Below are 18,756 nucleotides of genomic sequence, written 5' to 3'. Positions count from 1 at the left end.
AGCCCTGTCAATCACACTGGCGTACACGCTGCTCATACCTTTCCCTTTGCTCTCTGCTAGGGGAGCCCAGTGTGAAGGCTCTGGCTAGTTACCACGTCCACTGACGATAATGGATAATAAGTTTTTCCTGTAACAGTATTTTGTTTCTTTGCCATTAGCACAGCTGCGGCAGACATCTTGAATTTGTGCATTGCTTACCCAGAGTGTAGATGAGTGAGCTTGACAGCGCTAAGGCCTTTCTTCTGGCTCTGATTGGTTGTTTAAGAGCGGTGTATGTAGAAGTCAGTAGGACCATCGCAGAGCGCGATTGTTTTCACAGATCTTTCTCATGCTATGCTGTCACGGGTTTGTAACATATTTTTATTAAAGTTAATTGTAGCTTTATTGTAGATGATAGGGAATTATAAATTTATGGTTTTTTTCTTTTTTTGTTTTAGTTCAGTAGGTCTGGCAGTGTTACCTTCCACCTTGTTCCTGCTTGCGTGTTCATATTATCAACCACAGCTCAATGATCCAATCTACGTTGCCATGGAATCATGTTAAAGAGTGTTGCAGCATTGTTGGTGATTTTCAGGAAATCTAAATCCTGGCTTTGAACCTGCGTCTTATCACAACTGTGCTGATGGATCGGTCTGAGTTTGTATGCCTGCCCATCTGCCTCTCTGAAACCCGGTGTAAAGAGTCGGGGGAATAATTACCTGCATAATCCATTCTAGACAATTGGATAATACTGATTAGTGCAAAGAGCTACATGGGGAACGGTTGTGGTGTCTGTTTTTTTTGGAGCGTCATTGAACGGCTGTCTTTATTTTAAATATGTTAGACACACTCAAAGGGAAGACAAAGGAGAAAGTATAAAGAAAGGATGGCTGTCATTCATCATCGGGGAGGTAGAAATTTCCTCACTACGTTTAGTGGCAATCTGCCAAGTGGTTTCTAATGTTTTCACTGTTGCCTCCCAGCACGACGTCTCTTGGTTTGAACGCTGGCCGGATTGTGTCTTTCTTTTTGAAGTTCAATCTTTTGAGTCTTTTCAATGTCTGACCTCCAGCAATGCAGGAACTATAAAAGAGAATGCTTGTTTTGTGTGTGAGTAATTGGGATGGAAGGGTATCTATGCATGTAGATTTTGGAGAGAGGGTTGTTGTTTGCTGTGTAAGATTTTCACCTTGGCTGCTTTTTCATTCTGTGTTTAATTTGCAGTGAAAACTTGTTACTGCATTTTGGAACACAATATTTTTTGTTGTTGTTCTTGCACAGAAAATATACAACATATGTCATAAATCTGATTCTAATGATTCAAAATTTAGATTTGGTTAAAACGAGAAGTTAACTTACACAAAATGCAACCACACAATTGCTTTGAATTGGTTCTTCGATGCTTGTCTGACTAAATGTTGTCAGCCGGTCTTATCAGCACTTTTCATTAGTCCAGTTTATCATAAAACCAAACACCTACTTCAAAACTACTTCTTGCTTACTTCAAAATGTGACATGGTGTAAAGCTTACAATATTCTAGACGGGGATAGAAGTTTATTTTGATTTGAAATATCTTGGTATGTTGATGTCAAGGTACAATTATCATTAAAGCAAAATTATGTTTCACTGTTTCTGACAATTAGCGACTCGGTAACTTTGTTCAAATGCTCCAAATTGGTTTTGGAGGGGAGCAACTACTGCTGCATCTTCTGACTAGTAAACACAAGAGGAGATGCCTATAGCGATCAGAAGGGACTCCTTGGTCAGCAGTGTATCCCCTAGCCTGTGATGAATGAGGGTGGAGGCGTTTGCTCTTGGTTGCTTACAGAGTCGAATGTGTGGGTGTTTTTGTTTCTTGGCATTCTAATTAAATAGCCAGGCATAAAGTTTCGTTGTAAAATGGTAGTAAGAACAGAACATTTTTATCGACTGGTAATCTTCTCCCATCATGCAGCAGAAAACAAATGTTAAGATACACAACCATGATTTGTCACAACAAAGTGACGTTTAGAGTCAGAGGGTTTCTTTTTCAAACCTGAGCAGCTTTGGGAAGTGGATTCTTGAGAGCACGATCTGTGTTGCTAGTTTCAACCGGTGAGCTTCCTGCTGAATCTGTAATAAGCTGTTATGCCTTTAGAGTCCCATAATAACAGCTTCAAATGGATTTTAGGTGTGTTGATGGTTGATGATGGCATATGCAAAGCAGACTTGCTTATTCAAGGGTTACAGTTTGCTTTGTACATGTTGGATCCCAAATTCACTATTCATTTGCTTCACTGCTGATTGACCCCTTAATGCATGAGTTTATTTTGTTTTGACTGGTGAGCAGATGCTGGATAAGGTAGAATATTTTAATATAAATGAAGCTCATACAGTAGGTTTATAATCAATGTAAGTGTGATTGTAAATGAATGACATTTGGGCAAAATTGAACATATTGTCCAGTCAGGAGTGGATTCTTTTATTGATGCTGATGTTTCTCAATAAACCCTTCACGTATATCACCACAATATTTTGGATACAGTTTAGAAACAGTTTATTTCTGAAAAAGCAAAGACAAGTGTCATTCACACTTTGACCACTAGAGAGCAGCAAAGTACTTCCATTATAATCCTTGGCATGTGTTGTATATCCATGAACAGAGTTTTTCGCTACATTGAGACTGGAAGCAATTTGTTACAATTGTCCAAAAGAAGTTAAATGAAACTAGAGTTCATCTAAATTCTGGTTTGTTAAGAAGGTGAGAAAATACCTTTTGCCACACAGAACATGGTCAAGAGAAATTATTGATGTCAGCCGTTTAAAACATTTCTCTGAATACCTTCCCAATATTTTCTACACATCATAGTCTTCTTTGTTAGGTTTGTTTCCATTTCCAAATACTTGTTTTAAAAGAGTTTTCTTTCTGAAAGTTAGATTTCTAATTATTTCAAACCTGCATAAAGAAATGGCATGGGATCCAATTTCAGTAAAACAAAAAAGCATTTCTTTTTAGATCATCAAAAAAGCATTTCTTTTTTAAGATAAAGTAATAGTAACACCCCACCAACAAGCTGCTTTTAAAGTTTGATTTTGAATATCAAAGCAATGTATTTCAATAATTACCATCTTACTTAAAATATGTGCAGAACACAAACACTTTTACACACATAAGCCTAATATCAGAAACAACAGAGCAAACTTGACAGTGACTTTCAGGGGGGATTTGGATAAAAAAGGCATTAGGCTCTCCCAAAAGGAACTGCTGTGTTGGGTATAATAGGATGTCTGTATGTGTCCCTAATTGAGGCTTTGGACCTGTCCTTTGCCTCACCCTCTAGTTATCAAATGCAGTTTCTGTCTTACTGGAAATCCTCCACGGATGCCAGGACCGACTGCGCCCGAGTCTACGGTGTCGGATTAATGGCTGTCTGATCAAGTTCAAAGGCAGAGCTGCCCTGGATAAACTGATTATAAGCAGTGCCAAAAGATGTCTGGGACAGCCCGGTATTGTGTACGAGGAAAGTCTTTAAATATCAGGTCTTAGTAGGTACAGGTCCATTCTGGGAGCTCCTGTAAATAACATTTGCTTCAGATCCAGCACTCAGAAGCAGGCAGGCAGACATTTTTATCCTGCTGTGGCGGAGATATTTCTGGAGTGTTACAGCAGTAATCCTTGAGATACTCGACCTACTGATTCTGATTACATCCCTGGCAGTAAACAGGCATTCCTCCATTGCAGCACTTACAGTGATGACAAATATCCCCTCACAATGCTGGACCTAAAAGTCATATCTCCGTCCACATTTTTTATAGCATTCCTTTGTTAAAGTGTCTGTTGGTGGCACATTCCCCTGATAGATGTTAAAATTAGTTTGACAGCTTCTAGTTTTAAAAATAAAAAAAACGGCTTGAAAAGGTTTTTTTTCCATTTTTTTTCCAGTGAATTCATTCCAGTTTGAAAGGTTTTGTTTAACCGAAAAACTTTTTTTTTTTTTTTTTTTTCCCCACTTGACAAGAAAAAAACATATCTACTGGACGTATTTACAAATTAGATCTGAAACCATTGATATTTGGAACATGGATTTTATTGAAGTATGTTTCGATTTGGATACTGCATGTTGAACCAAGCTGTGCACATGATGCATACTTAATTATGAGGTGAGCTTACTATCATAAAAATTATAGGAGGAAATGATGGTATTCATGCTGAAACAATAAAATTGAGTTGTTTCTGGGTGGCAGTAGCACCAGGTTTAGCATAAGAGTGATAAAAATTAACAAAATTATAAAGGCATTGTCTTACACCATGTTGGATCTGGTTGTGTTGGATAATTTTTCAAGGATTAAATGCCAGCTGTCATAAAAACGGATAAAACTGGCAATTCAGTTTGTTTGAGTTGTTGCTGTCAGTTTGAGGCCTGGACAAGTCTTTGGTTGGTGAACAATATTACCTTTTCCCACTTCTGCTGGTATGAATACTGGTGCCTTCATCTTCTCTGTTTCTATTAATACAGGGTGGAAGCCAGAAGAAATAAATTAAATAACTCTGATTACCTGCATGTTAATCCTGAAGAAAATAATCCCCATCACGATGCTGCCTCTGTTTCCTTGTAGGGTTGGTTTTTCGAGGAGCTATTTTTCTGCCACATATGTAGTTTTGACCACAAGCCAGAAAAAAATTATTTGACTCTAAATGATGATTGGATGATTGCTGTGTCTCAAGCATGATTGATTGTACAGGTGGATCACTGGTTGTTGTGTCAGCAGATTATCTGACCTCTGAATATCTGCTGCTCCTCCGGTGTTCACATTGGCTTCTTCTTTTGTTTGTTATGCTCTCCTTGTCTGGCTTGTAAGCTTAATATTTTAGTGTTTAATAAATAGGTAATTTGGGGGGTGGACACAAGTACAGACCTCGGCTTTTACATTTTCTTATTCATGAACAAAACACTAAAAGCCATTTTTTTTTTTTCTAAAACTGGTCAGTTGTGTGGCCGCCTTTGTTGGTTTGCTTCATAAAATCCCAGTACACTGAAGTTTGTGGTTCTGATGTGATGACCGAATGTGAAAAAGTTTGAAAGATCTGTGTAATCCGATGGAGATCAGATTTGAGAGATCATTTCACCAGCAGTCTTTGGTGCAACGTGAATGGGTTTTGGCTGGATTACTGTGCAATTAAGCATGACTGGACTACTGTCCGATCATCTCGCACAAATGTTCTTGCAAGGTGTGAACTGACTAATAAACTTATCACTCTGCCTGACTGTTATGTATACGTGTGTGTGTGTGTGTGTGTGTGTGTATGCGTGTGTTTCCTTAGCTGTCATGAATTTGCATATGCACGTCTGAGCATTTGTGTGTTTGTATCTCGATCCATATCTGTTTGAGCCCGAGTCTTTGTGCTTGACTGATTGCTTTGTGTATCTGACCACAATTGAAAATGAATCCATCTCTCGCCTCCTCTCTCTCTCCGTCCTCTCTCTCTCTCTGTGTGTGTGACTGTGTGTCTCTATCTACTCGGTTCCACCTTAAGAGAAGCTTTAGCAGCCTGTCCTGTTTGTGTTGAAGCCAACAGGCACAATATATTACAGTCTAGGGCTTGCTGCTGAAAAGCCCGCTGGATCCTCCACTGACCTGCTGTTCTTTCCTGCTTTCCTCTTGCGTTTTTTTTTTTCCACATTTAGATTAAAAACAAAGCTCTCACTCTCTCCTCCCTACCCAAAACCACCACCTCCTCCTTCTTCCTCTCCTTATTTCTGCTGCAGCAGTCAAGGCTTTAGTGTGTCAGAGAGACAGGGTGAAGAGGAGGAAAAATAAGAGAAGGGGACTATTTGCTTCAGCTGAGTGTTTATGTTTGTGTGTTTTGCCATTGGACTGCTGGGTGAAAGGGCACAAGGACAAGCCACAAGAAGAGTGGGAAGAGGAGGAGGAGAAGTATAAGAGAGGAGCTTGCATGGACTGAATTCTCTCTCTCATGTCAGTACGTGTGGACCTGGACTGATCACAAGCTGAGGAAAAAAAAGGGGGACAGACACTGTAAGGCAGACGAGGAGGAGAAAAAGAGGAGGAGAAACTGTGACTTGGGTTTCACTAGGGAAAGGCTAAGGAGGAGGAAGAAGGAGGCAAAATCTGGTGCTCCGTTTTATTATGACCCTGTTGGATGAACGAGCCAACGGAGCGAGGGTTCTTCTGCTGAGTGTCAGTGGGAATTTGCGTTAGAAGATAAGGACAGAGAGCAACAAGGACGAGAGAACCCAGCGAAGGAGCAGAGACGGTTCTCCCCGAGTGTTTGAGAGTCTGGTTTGTGTGTGACTGTGTGTGGGTCGGTGTAACCAGGTGGAGGGCAGAGGACTGGAGGGCCAGGGGAGTAACCTGGCCATCAAACGGACTGGAAGCCTCTCCTCTCCTGGGATCATGTACCCTCAGGGCAGGCATCCGGTAAGTTCACCCTCATGTCTCTATTTCCTGTCTGCTTCACTTTTTGTGAGTGTCTTTCTCAGCTCCAATCTGTCTGTGGCTTTTAATTTGTCACATTCGCTTTTATCGCCATTGTCCCTCTTGGATTTTCGTGCTCCCACACTAAAATCACCTCAAACCTCGCTACTTAAAAACTTCCTTGCTGGGTTTTCCTCCTGCTTTTGGATTATTGACCTCACCATGTCTGCATCTCACAGTCCTTCTGTTTGTTTCAGCCTGACTCACTTGTGTAGTTAAATTGACTGCACTGTAACATGAGGAGAGAGACATCGGGTGTTTGGGCTGAGAGTTTTCCCGATATGCACACACCCACACACTCATGACACCTCCCTCTCTGTCGGCCACAGCCAGGTCTCTCTGGGATCTTGTCGTTGATTGGCTGCATAGGTGGTATACAACTAAACCTGCTCTTCTCGGGTTGCGTTTTTTATCCATGTGCTAATTATTGTTTATTCATCTCTGCGTGTGTTTCAGCCTGGAAGTGTGTGTTTGTGAAGATGCGTGTCACAGCACATCTGGCTGCAGTAACGTATATGTGCATGTGTGTAGGAGCCGACCAGCAGTGTTTCATCAGTTCATTTCCATTGTCTTTGAGTTGCAAAACATTTCTGTCAGCAGTCAGCCTAATAGCAATGTGTGCAACACCACAATTGGTTATTTGGTTGGCCATTACATTTTCAGTGACATGCATGAATGCTCTACGAGCCAACATTATATTTGTTCCATTGGATGGACTTTCACTGCCCTTGATGCTCAAACCCTGATATAGTTTTCAGTGGCCAAATTGGTTAATCTCATGGAAAATAGTGAGGAAAGGTTGAGAACGAGGGGAAACATTTATTAAATTGAGGGCAATTTTATTTCAATTGAAGTGATATAATTATCCCAATAGTGCTCTTGCATATTTTCCTAAAATTGAACAGACCTAGTTACCTTTAGATGATTTTGAATATACAGGATTTGCAAAAGTGATGTTCCCTCTTGAACTTCTGGCATTTAATCATGTAGTGGAATGTAAATGATTTATGGTTTTAAATTTTTTCACTAAGAAAAATTCAGAGAAATTTTGCACATATTTGTATTCAGCTCTATGGGTCAGCACTTTATAGGACCACCTTTCTCTGCAATTAAAACCAAAAGTCTCTTGGGTTGTGTCTGGACTTCACATCTGCTGGCTGGAATTGCTTAAACTCAAACCCAGTTATATTAGGAGGGCAAATCTGAATATCAGTTTTCATGTCTTGCCGCATATTCTGTTGAGTTTAGGTATAAACTTGGACTGGGCTGCTCTAATGCTTGACTAGGATTTGATCTGAACCATTCCACTGCAGCTCTGGCTGAAAGTTTGGGATTATGATCTTCCTGGAAGGTGATCTTCCACCTCTGTCTTGGGTCTTTTGCAGCCTCCAGTAGGAAAAGAGCGTTCCTGCACCACGATGAGGCTTCTATTGCATTTTAATGTAGATGCCTGCTGCGTTCCTGATGCAGTTTGTTGCTTTGGACTCTAGTTATTGGTGGAAGGGGGCTGCACATTTTCAGGACATTGCATACATACTTCAACAGCGATGTATCTGTAAAGCCTGTTCCCTTCTTCATCTTGGCCCTCAAACAACATAAAGACCTTAACGATATGGAAAAATATAGGTTGGAAAACCAAAAAGTCACAGCAGATGAGTTACAGCTTAGACTGAGTCTAGCGTAGGCCAGTTGTTTTACAGAGGCCTTGATCTTGCTGCTATAATCAGATTTGGTTGTCAGTCTCTTTATATCTGCTACAAATGGGTCACTGGCCACTTTGCCTCACAGCCAGCCAGCCAGCCAAACAGCAAACCAATAAGCCAGCCAGCCAGCTATCACATAGAATTATGAATGACATTTTCACAAGAGGACGGCATGAGGAATCAATTATATGTACACAGAGAATGCTAATAAGCCAGCTGCTGGAAAAGTTGCAGGGAAACTGGGAGAAGTGGAAAACAAAGCAAGAAAGCAAAAATGTTTTAAGAGCCAAGAAAAGAGCTAAAAAAGAAATAAAAGATGGAAAGGGTTCCTTCAAAAAGCACTGCTGGAGGTGGAAAGTGAAATGAAAATGAATGAAGAAACGTGCGTGAACATTCCTCTGTTCTCCGCTTTAGAGGGGGTATCAGAGAGCTTCCTGCTGAGATGCTCTGCGTTTGTGATAAAGTTCAGTCTCAGACTGAGCCAACTCCAACAGATCGATAGACCCCCATCTCTCCCTTTCTGTCCCTACTTTGTATTTCTTCATTGGGTTTTTTTCTCCCAACTTTTTCTGCAGTTGTCCTTGGCCAGTATACCTTTTTTTGTGTTTCCATGAAATATAATCTGCAGATATATGTAAAGAAGCAGAGAACATATTTGTGTTAGTTCATTTTTTCATACAAATTGCTATATGCAAGTATAAATGCAGTAAATTATCAATTTAAGTCACTTTAAAATTATGGCACTGATGTTTCTCTTGCCTTCTAATTTTCTGAGCTCTCTGTTATTTCCTTCTGTCTCTTTCCAATTATGGTCGTAGACAATTAGATGGTTACATGCAAACACTGAACTTGACCTCCCAGGATCCCATTAACAAGCACATTTTATAACTCTTTGTGTTTTTACAGTTTGCCTTTAATGGTGTTTTTCATTCCTTAAGTCAACCAAAAACCAACAGAGCAATTCCATAACTCACTAAAATGATTTAAATCCTCTCACTACCACTGTGTTCATGTATTGACACGTTAGAGGTCACACTTTCAACAGTCATAACGTTACAACATAAAGTCTGAGAAAGAAAAATTTTGTATAATAATGGCAACAAGCTTTATAAAATATCAGCTTCATATTTAAACTCTTTCAGTTGCTCAACTGGTATTGTGCATCAACATAAGATTTATGTGAATGTAGCACTTAATGGTCTTTATCAGATTAGGAGACTTTCTGGTTTGTTAAACAATTTTGCATTATGGAGTAAACAACTTCCATAAAATAACAATTCTTGAACAAATCTAAGCTGTAATGTTGAAAATATTAGATTATTTCTACTTGTCAACAGCCTCTGGTTCTTTACAATTACTATTAGCTTGTGACTTTGCTAAATAGCGTATCATGGTTAAATAAGTTAATTATTTGGAGCCAACAATTCAATGTTTAGTGGTTTAATCACACCTGGATGCTATGATTGAGCAGGTGGATGCCCAGGTTGAGTTGTGTTTTCTACAAGACATAAATAGTTTAAAATTTATGTCTATCTGTAATAAAAAAAAACAAAAAAACAAAGCCTTAATTTTCTGAAAAAAAGAAAAATTCTATTAGCTCCTTGTCATTGTTCTTCTCATCTTGTAAGCTGAATGCATCTTTACAAGCCTCAGTCTGTGACGAAACTATTAAAACAGAAAGCTTATGTTGAGATGTGTCTGCATGTTTAGTTCTATATGCACTAAGTCCAGATCATCACACGTCGGCAGTGAGTAGGCAAGAGGCACAGCTGCACAGTATATTCGGTTAAAACCTTTCTAACTCTTTCTGACTGCTTTGATACAGTATTCGGTTGGCTATCGTATTTCAAGTGTGATGCATTCACACTCTGCATGCCAGGAATATGTTTGACCAGTTGGATGGTCTGTAGCTGCCCTTGATAAACAACATATGTACATTTATAGTGGCTGAGATTGTAAAGCTCATGCATATGGAGGGGAAGTTTTAATGACGAAAGAGTCAGGAAAATTCATGTTAGTCTTAACTGTTATTGTCATGGCGATATTCAACAATACCATTGCAATTGTTTTTTCAAAGATTATGCAGCCTTGTAAGATGTCGTGATACATTGCGAATCTTCTATTTTCTTTATCTATCTTAAATTTAAGTATAACTGAACTGACGAGCCAGTTGTACTCTGCCAAAATCTGAAACTGATCTGGTTCTGTTAGGTCCAAATAATGTTTTCAGGACGTCACCAGTGTTCTTTCAGAACTGCAGACGTTGCTCAGAATCAGTGACTTGAGCATCCAGAGGTCGACTTTTACTTAAAAGAGAAGCTGGTCCGTCTTCACTCTCTGGTGGTATAGAGTTAAAACTGAGAGCTGGGTTGTGAGGAGTGTGGAGTTGTAATTGGTTCCCCTGGATTTTTTGTGGAGAGCGTTATCTGAACATTGAGTGTGTGCGTTTGTGTGAGGTGTGTTCTTGTTTAATTTTTCTGTGATTTTTCTTTTATGTCTCTGCCCCCTTAGTGCTTTGTGAGCATATAAATATTTGAATTAGCTTAGATGTGGGTAAATATTCATTGCAAAGTTCACTTGGGTTTTATGTGTGCACATTCTCTGTGAAGTGTAAAGTGCTGCAGTCGGTGTGTTACTATGCAGCTCCCTTTATGTTATAATCATGCAGCATCTTTCATTACTGGAAATGCTGCATCAAATGTCCATCAAAAACGAAATTTGATGGACTTTGCTGTGGATGAAACAGTAGTGGCATCTTACTTGCATACAGTATTAGACTTTAATTGTTCTAAAAGGATTTTTAAGGCTCTTGGTTCTTCTGGACCAGCATCTGTTGCATGTGTCGTTGTTACAGGTCCTTAATATTGTGCAAACTTTTTAGTACGCACATATATTTCTTTAGAGTAGCATGTGTGTGCATGCAGCCGTTAGTTTGTGTGCGTGTAATCGAGAGTGCAAGGTGAAGGGAAATCAGCAGTGATTTGTGTGGGTATGTACTCTGTGTGCCATCAACGACAATAAATAATGTCCTGCGTTGAACTCAACTGTTAGTGCGAATGTGCAAGCCTCGGTAGTCTGCCACGCCCTGCGTGTGTGTCGATGAGTGCATTGTGGATAAATTCAGATCACACCCACAGCCCTGTTGACAATATGTGTTTATGAATCAATAAATGATATACACCGTAAGGAGCTATGCTGTTGAATGAAAGGTTTCTTTCAATTTTCGATATCGTCACCTTCCTAAAACAATTGCCTAATTCTTTTTTTTTTTTTTTTTTTTTTTTGCCAAAAATAACTTTTGGAAAGAAAATATTTTTGAACTAGACTTTATTTGACATGTCTAAGACATTTGGTTGTAGGTCTGCAGGCTTTTATCTGTTCAGAAAAGTTTGTCATGTGAAGAAGAAATTCAAAACTTTTTCTCGTGAAGTGCCTTCCAGTTTAGTGTTTTCACATTTTGCCTTATTACATGTTTAATGTTTGTTATTGGGATGTTATGTCAGTAAATGGGGTTTTCTTATTCGTCTCCAAATAACACCGTGGGAATTGAAACTGAAACATTTTACTCTTCTTCTTCTGTGTAAAAAGACAGATTACATGTAGATCACACATCAACAACAACTTTCAGGTCTTGCTGCAGACTGTCAATTGGATTTTGATCTGCTGTGCTGTCTTTTGATACGTAGTGTTAATTTTATAAGACACGGTGCCTCAAAGATCAGTTTAGGTCTTATCTAAGAGTACCTTCTTCCACAATTTTTCTCCGTTTCCTACATGACCTGAAGCAAATGACAAGCAGTTCTTTCTTTTGACAATGGCTTTCTTCTTGCCTCTTGTTTATGAAGCACTGCAGTGAAAGGCAGTGAAATACTGACTCCCCGCTGCATTTCAAATGATGAGCATGGTAATTGCTTATGCTTTGCACCACAAAATAGAAAAATAAAATGTTTGCCTTCCCGAACGTACTTTGATTTTCACTTTTGATTGCTTTTGATCTAAAGAAAGTTAAATAATTTGATATAAAGAGGGGAAAAATGTTGAAGATCACTGTGTAGGGGTTGAAATTTGCAAAAAGGTTGGAAAACATTTTGTACTGTAGCAAAGCATCACAAGCAGATATTTTGGTTGTTGAAGAAATAGTATTTAACCATTTCTTACTGAGTTAATTAAGTTACATTTTAAAAACAAGTGTTGCGTTTCTGAGACAAGTCAATTATAAGTTCCTTTTTTCCACACATACCGTACTTGTCTCCTTCTTTCTAAAGCTGTGTCAAGCAGTTTCTTTTCCCACCAACATTTAAGGTCGTAATGAAAGCCATGTGCGGTAAATAGCACAGCGCCTTGCTGTCACCTCCCAGAGATGACATTCTCCCCTCCTTTCCGTTGTCCTTGTCTTGTTTACATTTAATTTCACGGTGCATTTCAAAGGCAGCCCTTTTAGAGAGGCAAAAAGCCAAGGAACAACAATGCAGCCGCTGTGAGAGTCCACAGAACGGGCCAGAAGTCACAAACAACCAAGAAGTTCTGATCAGATATCGGTGGCTGCTTGGTGTAAGTCCTCTCTCCGTTTAAAAACAGGCCATTTTTTTTATCTTCAAATCCTGTTTGCTGTCGTCCTTTCTTTGTCGTGAAAAGAAATGATCAGAGCAGGGCTTGGATGCAGTCCAGACTCTCATTCCCTAATATGTTTGCCGCCTTGTGTCATGAGCTGCAGTGTAACTGGCTTTCTGACTGACTGGTAACTAACTAGGTAACATGTAGATTGACTACATTAACTAACGGCCGCCTTGCTGGACTTTTGGATTACTGGGTAGTTGTTGGCACGTTAGATGACTGAGTGTTGGCGTGTATTTGCCCATTGAAAGCGAGAGCCATAAACTGTAAATAGGGTTTGCTTTCTTAAATTGTGATAAACCCCCTCCCCTTTTTTTTTCTTATCCAGCCCGTTGAATGGTTTGTGAAATTGTAGGGAAAGCGTGCTCACACTATTTTGGCTTCAAAAAAATGTTGGCTGACTTGGAGTCCCATTCGCCTCTTCTGCCTTTCTTCTGTCTGTCAGAGTCTAAATCAATGAGCTGTTGCTTATGTTCGTTGCTGCACACATCAGCAGACACGCACATACAAACGCACGCACACACTTGGAGACATGTGCTCAAGGGGTACTGACACTCTTCTTCCTCACTTGGCATTTTTTCATGTCTTTTTTTTTTCCCCCTAAATATTTCACCATGCAATTATTATTTAATACACAGAATCCAAATGCGTCTTGGCTTGTTTCAGAGCGATACAAGGAGAGGAAAGAGACTAAGAGGGAGAAGTGTGAAAGGAAAAGAAAACAAGGTAGAGCTGCAACAGAGAGGGCATGAGAAAGGAGGGGGGGAAAGAAAATTTGTGGGCGTTTTTGCTTGAGTGAATACATCCCTGCTCAGACATGTCATCTTATACCGTGTGAATGCTGATGTGTTGGTAGAAAGCGTGCCAGGGGCTAACCAGATTGACGGAGATGACAAACCGACAGATAGAATCGTGTCTTTTCCAATAACTCCCAGATGTGCATCTGTTTCACAGTTGCAGCCTCGTTTCTGAAGCCACCGTCAGTCGTGGAAAAACTGTCTGCAGCTAACGGAGAAGTACTACCATTTAAATGCAAGACACAAGTATAGATAGGAACAAAAGCCTGAAGCATGACTGGAGATAATTGAGGCAATCAGCAAATACTGCTGCCACACTGGACCGAGGTGGAGTAATCTGTTTCTTAAATTTAAGATTTTTTTTTTTCAGTTTTTTTTTTTTTTTGATTATTTATTTTTAGTGATGATCTCCAAGTCTTTGAGGTCAGAAGACTTTCATCCCATCGCCCTAATCTTTAGCTTCTTTCACAGTTTATCCTTGCAGATTCAAACCAGACCTCCGGTTGGAGCACTCCTCAACAATAATATAATGCCAGAAAGAAGAAATGTTCTGGTAAAATCAAAAGAATACCATAGAGCTGTGAATAATTTTATCTTCAGCGGTATATGTTGCAGACTTTGCTAAGCGAAGGGCACAATCAAATACTTTAGACCTGCATTCATGAGTAACCCGTCATTGTATTCCACCCCCACATCTAGAACTACGTACTGAATGTCTATTATCCAACCATTTATTCATTTACCCATTATCAAACAGTGCTGCTCTCATTACGTTTTGACACCTGTTGAATGGGGCTCGACAGTATGCATTCACTTGCACTTGGAAATCTGACGTTTACAAATTTTCTCAAATTTTATGACGCATCTTGCTCTGTAATTTTAACATAAAAAAGTCACTCTTATTTTGTGTTTGAGTTATGTAATTCCACTGCCTATAACTAGTTGCTGGAAATCCTGGTCCTCACACGCAAAATGACTCCCAAGTTATTTTATTCAACATGTTTCTTCATATTGACGTGAACAGTGAGGAAACACAGCAGCAACTCATTTTGTTTATGGATCTAGACAAAGTGAAGACAACTTCCTGAATTTAAAACCGATCGTCAGAACGGTGGGAGAAAGTGGATTTTAAGTGGCTTTGAATGTCGGATAGTTGCTGATGCTACACTAAAATACTCAGACAGGGTAAATATTTTAGAAACTGCTGATCTGCTGGGATTTTCACACACAACCTTCTCTTGGCTTTGCTTGGAATTAACTTTAAATAAAGGGAAAGCTGTACGGCAGGCGGTATTTACACAGATAACAGTCCTTGGTGATGTCAAAGAAGAATGGGCTGCTTGGTTCAAGAAGATGGAACAATAACAGTAGTTCAATTAACCAAACATTAATATCAAAGATTACTAAATATCATCACAGAAACGCAACACGTCAAATCTTGAAACAGCTGGAGAAGATGACTCCAGAACAAAAGAAACTGAGGGTGTAATTCACACAAGGTTAACAGAGGTGGACGATAGCAGACTGTAAAAATGTTGTCTTGATATCTGTGCTGATATTCAGATGGTAGGGTTAAAATATGGAGTAAACGAGATGCTCCATCCTGCTGTGTTCAGGCTGGTGGTGGTAGTGTGATGGTGTGAGGCTTATTTTCTTGGACCACATTTGTCCTCCTAGTGCTAATTCACCATCGTTTACATTCAACACCTGAAACACTCGGCAGAAGAGTGATCTTTCTTGGACCTTTGTGACATCTTTACTGGTGCCTTGACTGATTCTCACAAAACAGAGATGAAGCGCAACCAAACAGCAATTGTTTATGATGTACAAATGGCATTACTTACCATCACCTCAACCTTTGTAAATACTGGACATCTTCATATCTATGCACACGTAGCTTATGTATCTTATGGATTGGTTTTGAATACATGAGAAGGTGCCCTTGATTATTTAAAATGGCCTAATTTAATACCAACTCTGGATACAAGTCTTTTATCCTGGAAGATGGAGCTCAGAGTGAATGGGAAATGCATTTTTTTCTGCCCGAGAACTCTCCAAGTTTTCTTTTTTTCTTTTTTATGGGATTTTTCATTTCCTTTTTGCACTCCCACTGCCTTATTGCCTCTGGGTCAATGGAACTCATTCAGAAAGGTACAACTTGCAAATTAAAAATGATAAATTTTTTGAGTTTTTTTTTTTCTTGTGTCCAGCTGATGAAAGGAATTAAAATCTCTCATCGGAGCACCATGCAATCTGCCGTGTTGACACCAACGGTTGCAAATCACAAATCTCTTGTATAATCATGATCTGTGACTATGGGCTTTGTTATACGATTTGGTGCTGCTGATGTAACCCGCCAGCAGCGCTCTGTTCGTGTGCATTCGCGTGGTTGGTAAGTGCGTGACGGCAGATGGTGGGAGCGGTATTACCACAGGCCGATGGACAGTGCACAGGGTGAGCAGGCTGTGTTGACTACAGCAAAGACATTCTCTGTCTGTTTCTCTCCCGCTCTCTCCATCCCCTCGCCCTCTTCCTTCTGTGTCAGTTGAATGAATGGCTGGCTATCTTTCTCAGTCAGCAGCCACACTACTCTTTCATCATCTGTCTTTCTGCTTGTGCATTCATTCCTCTGAAAGAATGTCAGACTGGTCCATCACTCCCTACATCCATCCGTCCATCTGTCAGATGGGTATCCATCTCTTCTCTGACTTTTCCTCCCTTTCAATCCGTCCGTGCACCCCCACCCCTCTGAGGTTTTTGGTGTGTTTCCATGTGCTTAAAGTGTGAATGTGCATGTGCAGTGGTACATGTTTGTTTGTTGATGCATTTTTCAATGTTCTTATGGCCGTGTGTGTGTGTTTATGTGTGCTAGATCAGTATCTATCCCCTCGTCCTTCCCTCCACCCCTTCTTGCTTGAATGGGTGTGTGTGGTGTGAATCAAGGTCAGTGGGGATCTACTGGCAGACGCTAACCCTCCACCCTGCCCCGCCCCGCCCCAGCCCACCCCTCCTTCCCATACACTCACAGACAGAGGGTTTGTGTGCATGGTGTCCATCCAGCCATCTAGACGTCCCTGCTTTGCCTGCCTCAGCTCAGTTTAGCTCGGGCTCAGCTCGGCGGATTAATTACTGGGGAACCCATGGCGGCTCTGACCTCCGCCATCGGACTAATTGAAATCTAATTGAATTGTGCTTGTCTCAACTAATGAAACCCCGCCACCGAAAGCACCAGTCTTTTAGCCTTAGCTGCGAACCGATAACCACCCTGCCGGGGCGTACAGACGGCATTGTCCCGCTCAGCTAAAGTATGAAATCATGTTGGAAGTTAACTATATTCGGGTTTATCAGTAAATGAGACCTCACTAACTGGGCTTAATTTCTTCAGTTCTGTTAGCTCAGTGGATATATTTGTAAGCTGAGGGGAATTAAGTGGTGTTGTGATGCTGTGAGTTTTACCAGATGCTTTCCCATCATAATGTTGAATTATCAGAAAACTTTTAATTGTCTTATGTGACATCACGGTAACTCTGGGGGTAGCTTGAAATGTTATCCACCAGATGACTCTCCTGACTTAAAGCTGCAGTATAAAAAATGTTTTTTTTCATATTTTTTAAAACTGTCACTATGTCTTGACATTATATTATGAAACTGATAATTTGTGAAGAAAGTGAACTCCTCTGCCTCCTCCCTGTGGTTCTACTGCCATCTGCAGAAATACGCTACTAACTCAGAAACAGCCAATCAGAGCCAGGAAGAGGATCTTAGCACTGTCAATCATTCTCACATCCCCAGGGCTGTCTGATATGCTACAGCTAGTTACCCACACCAGAGCCTGCTATAAATGCGCCGATGAGTTAGCTTAGCCATCGATAATGGCGGATTAACAATCTCTCTTTAACTGTAAGTTGATTCTCCACCGTTAACAGATTGACCAGTGTATAAATGAGGGTGACTGACGGCAGTAATATTGTCCTCCTGTATGTTTAGTTTGATGACATTAATTAATATTTCATTAATTATTAATTGAACTGTAAAAGAGAAAAGGGCTTCTCTAAGAAAGCTTGTTTATCTTTAACTTCTGTAAATAAAGGCTAATGATAAGTAGGTGCTGCAAAATATTATGAAATGGGACTAGAGCTCTCTGTGACCTTTGGTATTTTTGACTATCAGCTGGAATATCTTATTGGCAGGCAACTGCAAGAATTGGGTTCTTAACAACCTTTTATTAATGAGTACACTGAAACTTTACTGCAACTTTTACTGATGAGTTTGTACATCATTAACTCAATATTCTGTACCAGTCTTTAGGAGCCATTTAGGATAAGCTGATACACAGTGGATGGTGCCAACGCATCTTCAAAACAGGAAAGTTAAAAATGCATATGTAAGATATTTTATTAGTAATTTCTTTCTGCAGTTCTATTTTGTAATAGGAAAGTATTGCAATATTTAAACCCACAATTTAGCAAGATATGTAAATCAGAGCTAGACCAGACATATTTTGTCTTTACAGAATTATACTGTTGAAAATATAAACAAGGGCACGGGCACAATTCAACCTTTTAGTGGACTGTAAATCTATAAAAAAAAAAGAGTTGCCTGTTTGCTACACTTGCAGTGGAGATGAAGATGGTCCATTCAGGAAAGCAGAACTGCATCAAACTTTAATGTAGAACAGCAGAAAAAAAATAAAAAAAAGCAAATATTGATCGCCCCCCCCCGCATGTGCCTGGTTGGCAAAGTAGCACAATTGGGCATGAGTTGGCATCCCTTTGTCCAGTAGGTGGCAGCAAACTACCTCCAATATATTGCTTTGTCTGTCTTGAATATTGCTCAACCGGACTTGGTAATTTACATAATCCATCTTGGTTATGTGGTATTTTATATTATTAATTATGAACAGAGTTTAGTTATATGTTTTGAGATCGAGAAAATTAATTCCTACTACCTCCTAAGGAAGATGAGGAACTAATAACGTGAATAATGACCAGCTCTTATCCATTTAATGAATAGTAGAGCTACACAATGTAGCAGGAATATACGGTCTTTATGGTGTTATTATTTATGTGACTATGGTCAGTTCGAAATAAAATATTTGTTGCATCCTTTCAAAAAGACAAATCAAACCAGCCTTGAAAAGGCATGACAGTGATGCAAACTGCATGCACAAAATTTGTAGAGTCAA

At 39.8% G+C, this 18,756-nt stretch overlaps 1 protein-coding gene across 5 annotated transcripts in view; it reads left to right on the top strand.

Moving 5' to 3' along the window:
- The window catches only part of tle2b (TLE family member 2, transcriptional corepressor b), a 101,802-nt gene that overhangs the window by 14,289 nt on the left and 68,757 nt on the right, over window positions 1-18,756 (top strand). For 3 of the 5 annotated variants that reach the window (XM_008406950.2, XM_008406947.2, XM_008406948.2), the window contains exon 3: window positions 5,496-6,400. The exons of the other annotated variants lie outside the window; for them this stretch is intronic. In XM_008406950.2, coding sequence (XP_008405172.1) covers window positions 6,377-6,400 — 24 coding nt within the window. In that variant the 5' untranslated portion in view covers window positions 5,496-6,376. The remainder of the gene's footprint in view (window positions 1-5,495; window positions 6,401-18,756) is intronic. 5 annotated transcript variants of the gene reach the window in all.

The sequence above is a fragment of the Poecilia reticulata genome, linkage group LG4 (assembly GCF_000633615.1).
Source record: "Poecilia reticulata strain Guanapo linkage group LG4, Guppy_female_1.0+MT, whole genome shotgun sequence".
In the NCBI taxonomy this organism is placed as follows: Eukaryota; Metazoa; Chordata; class Actinopteri; order Cyprinodontiformes; family Poeciliidae; genus Poecilia; species Poecilia reticulata.
Note: the sequence above shows the minus strand (reverse complement) of the source record. Positions and strands in the feature narration are given on the sequence as shown.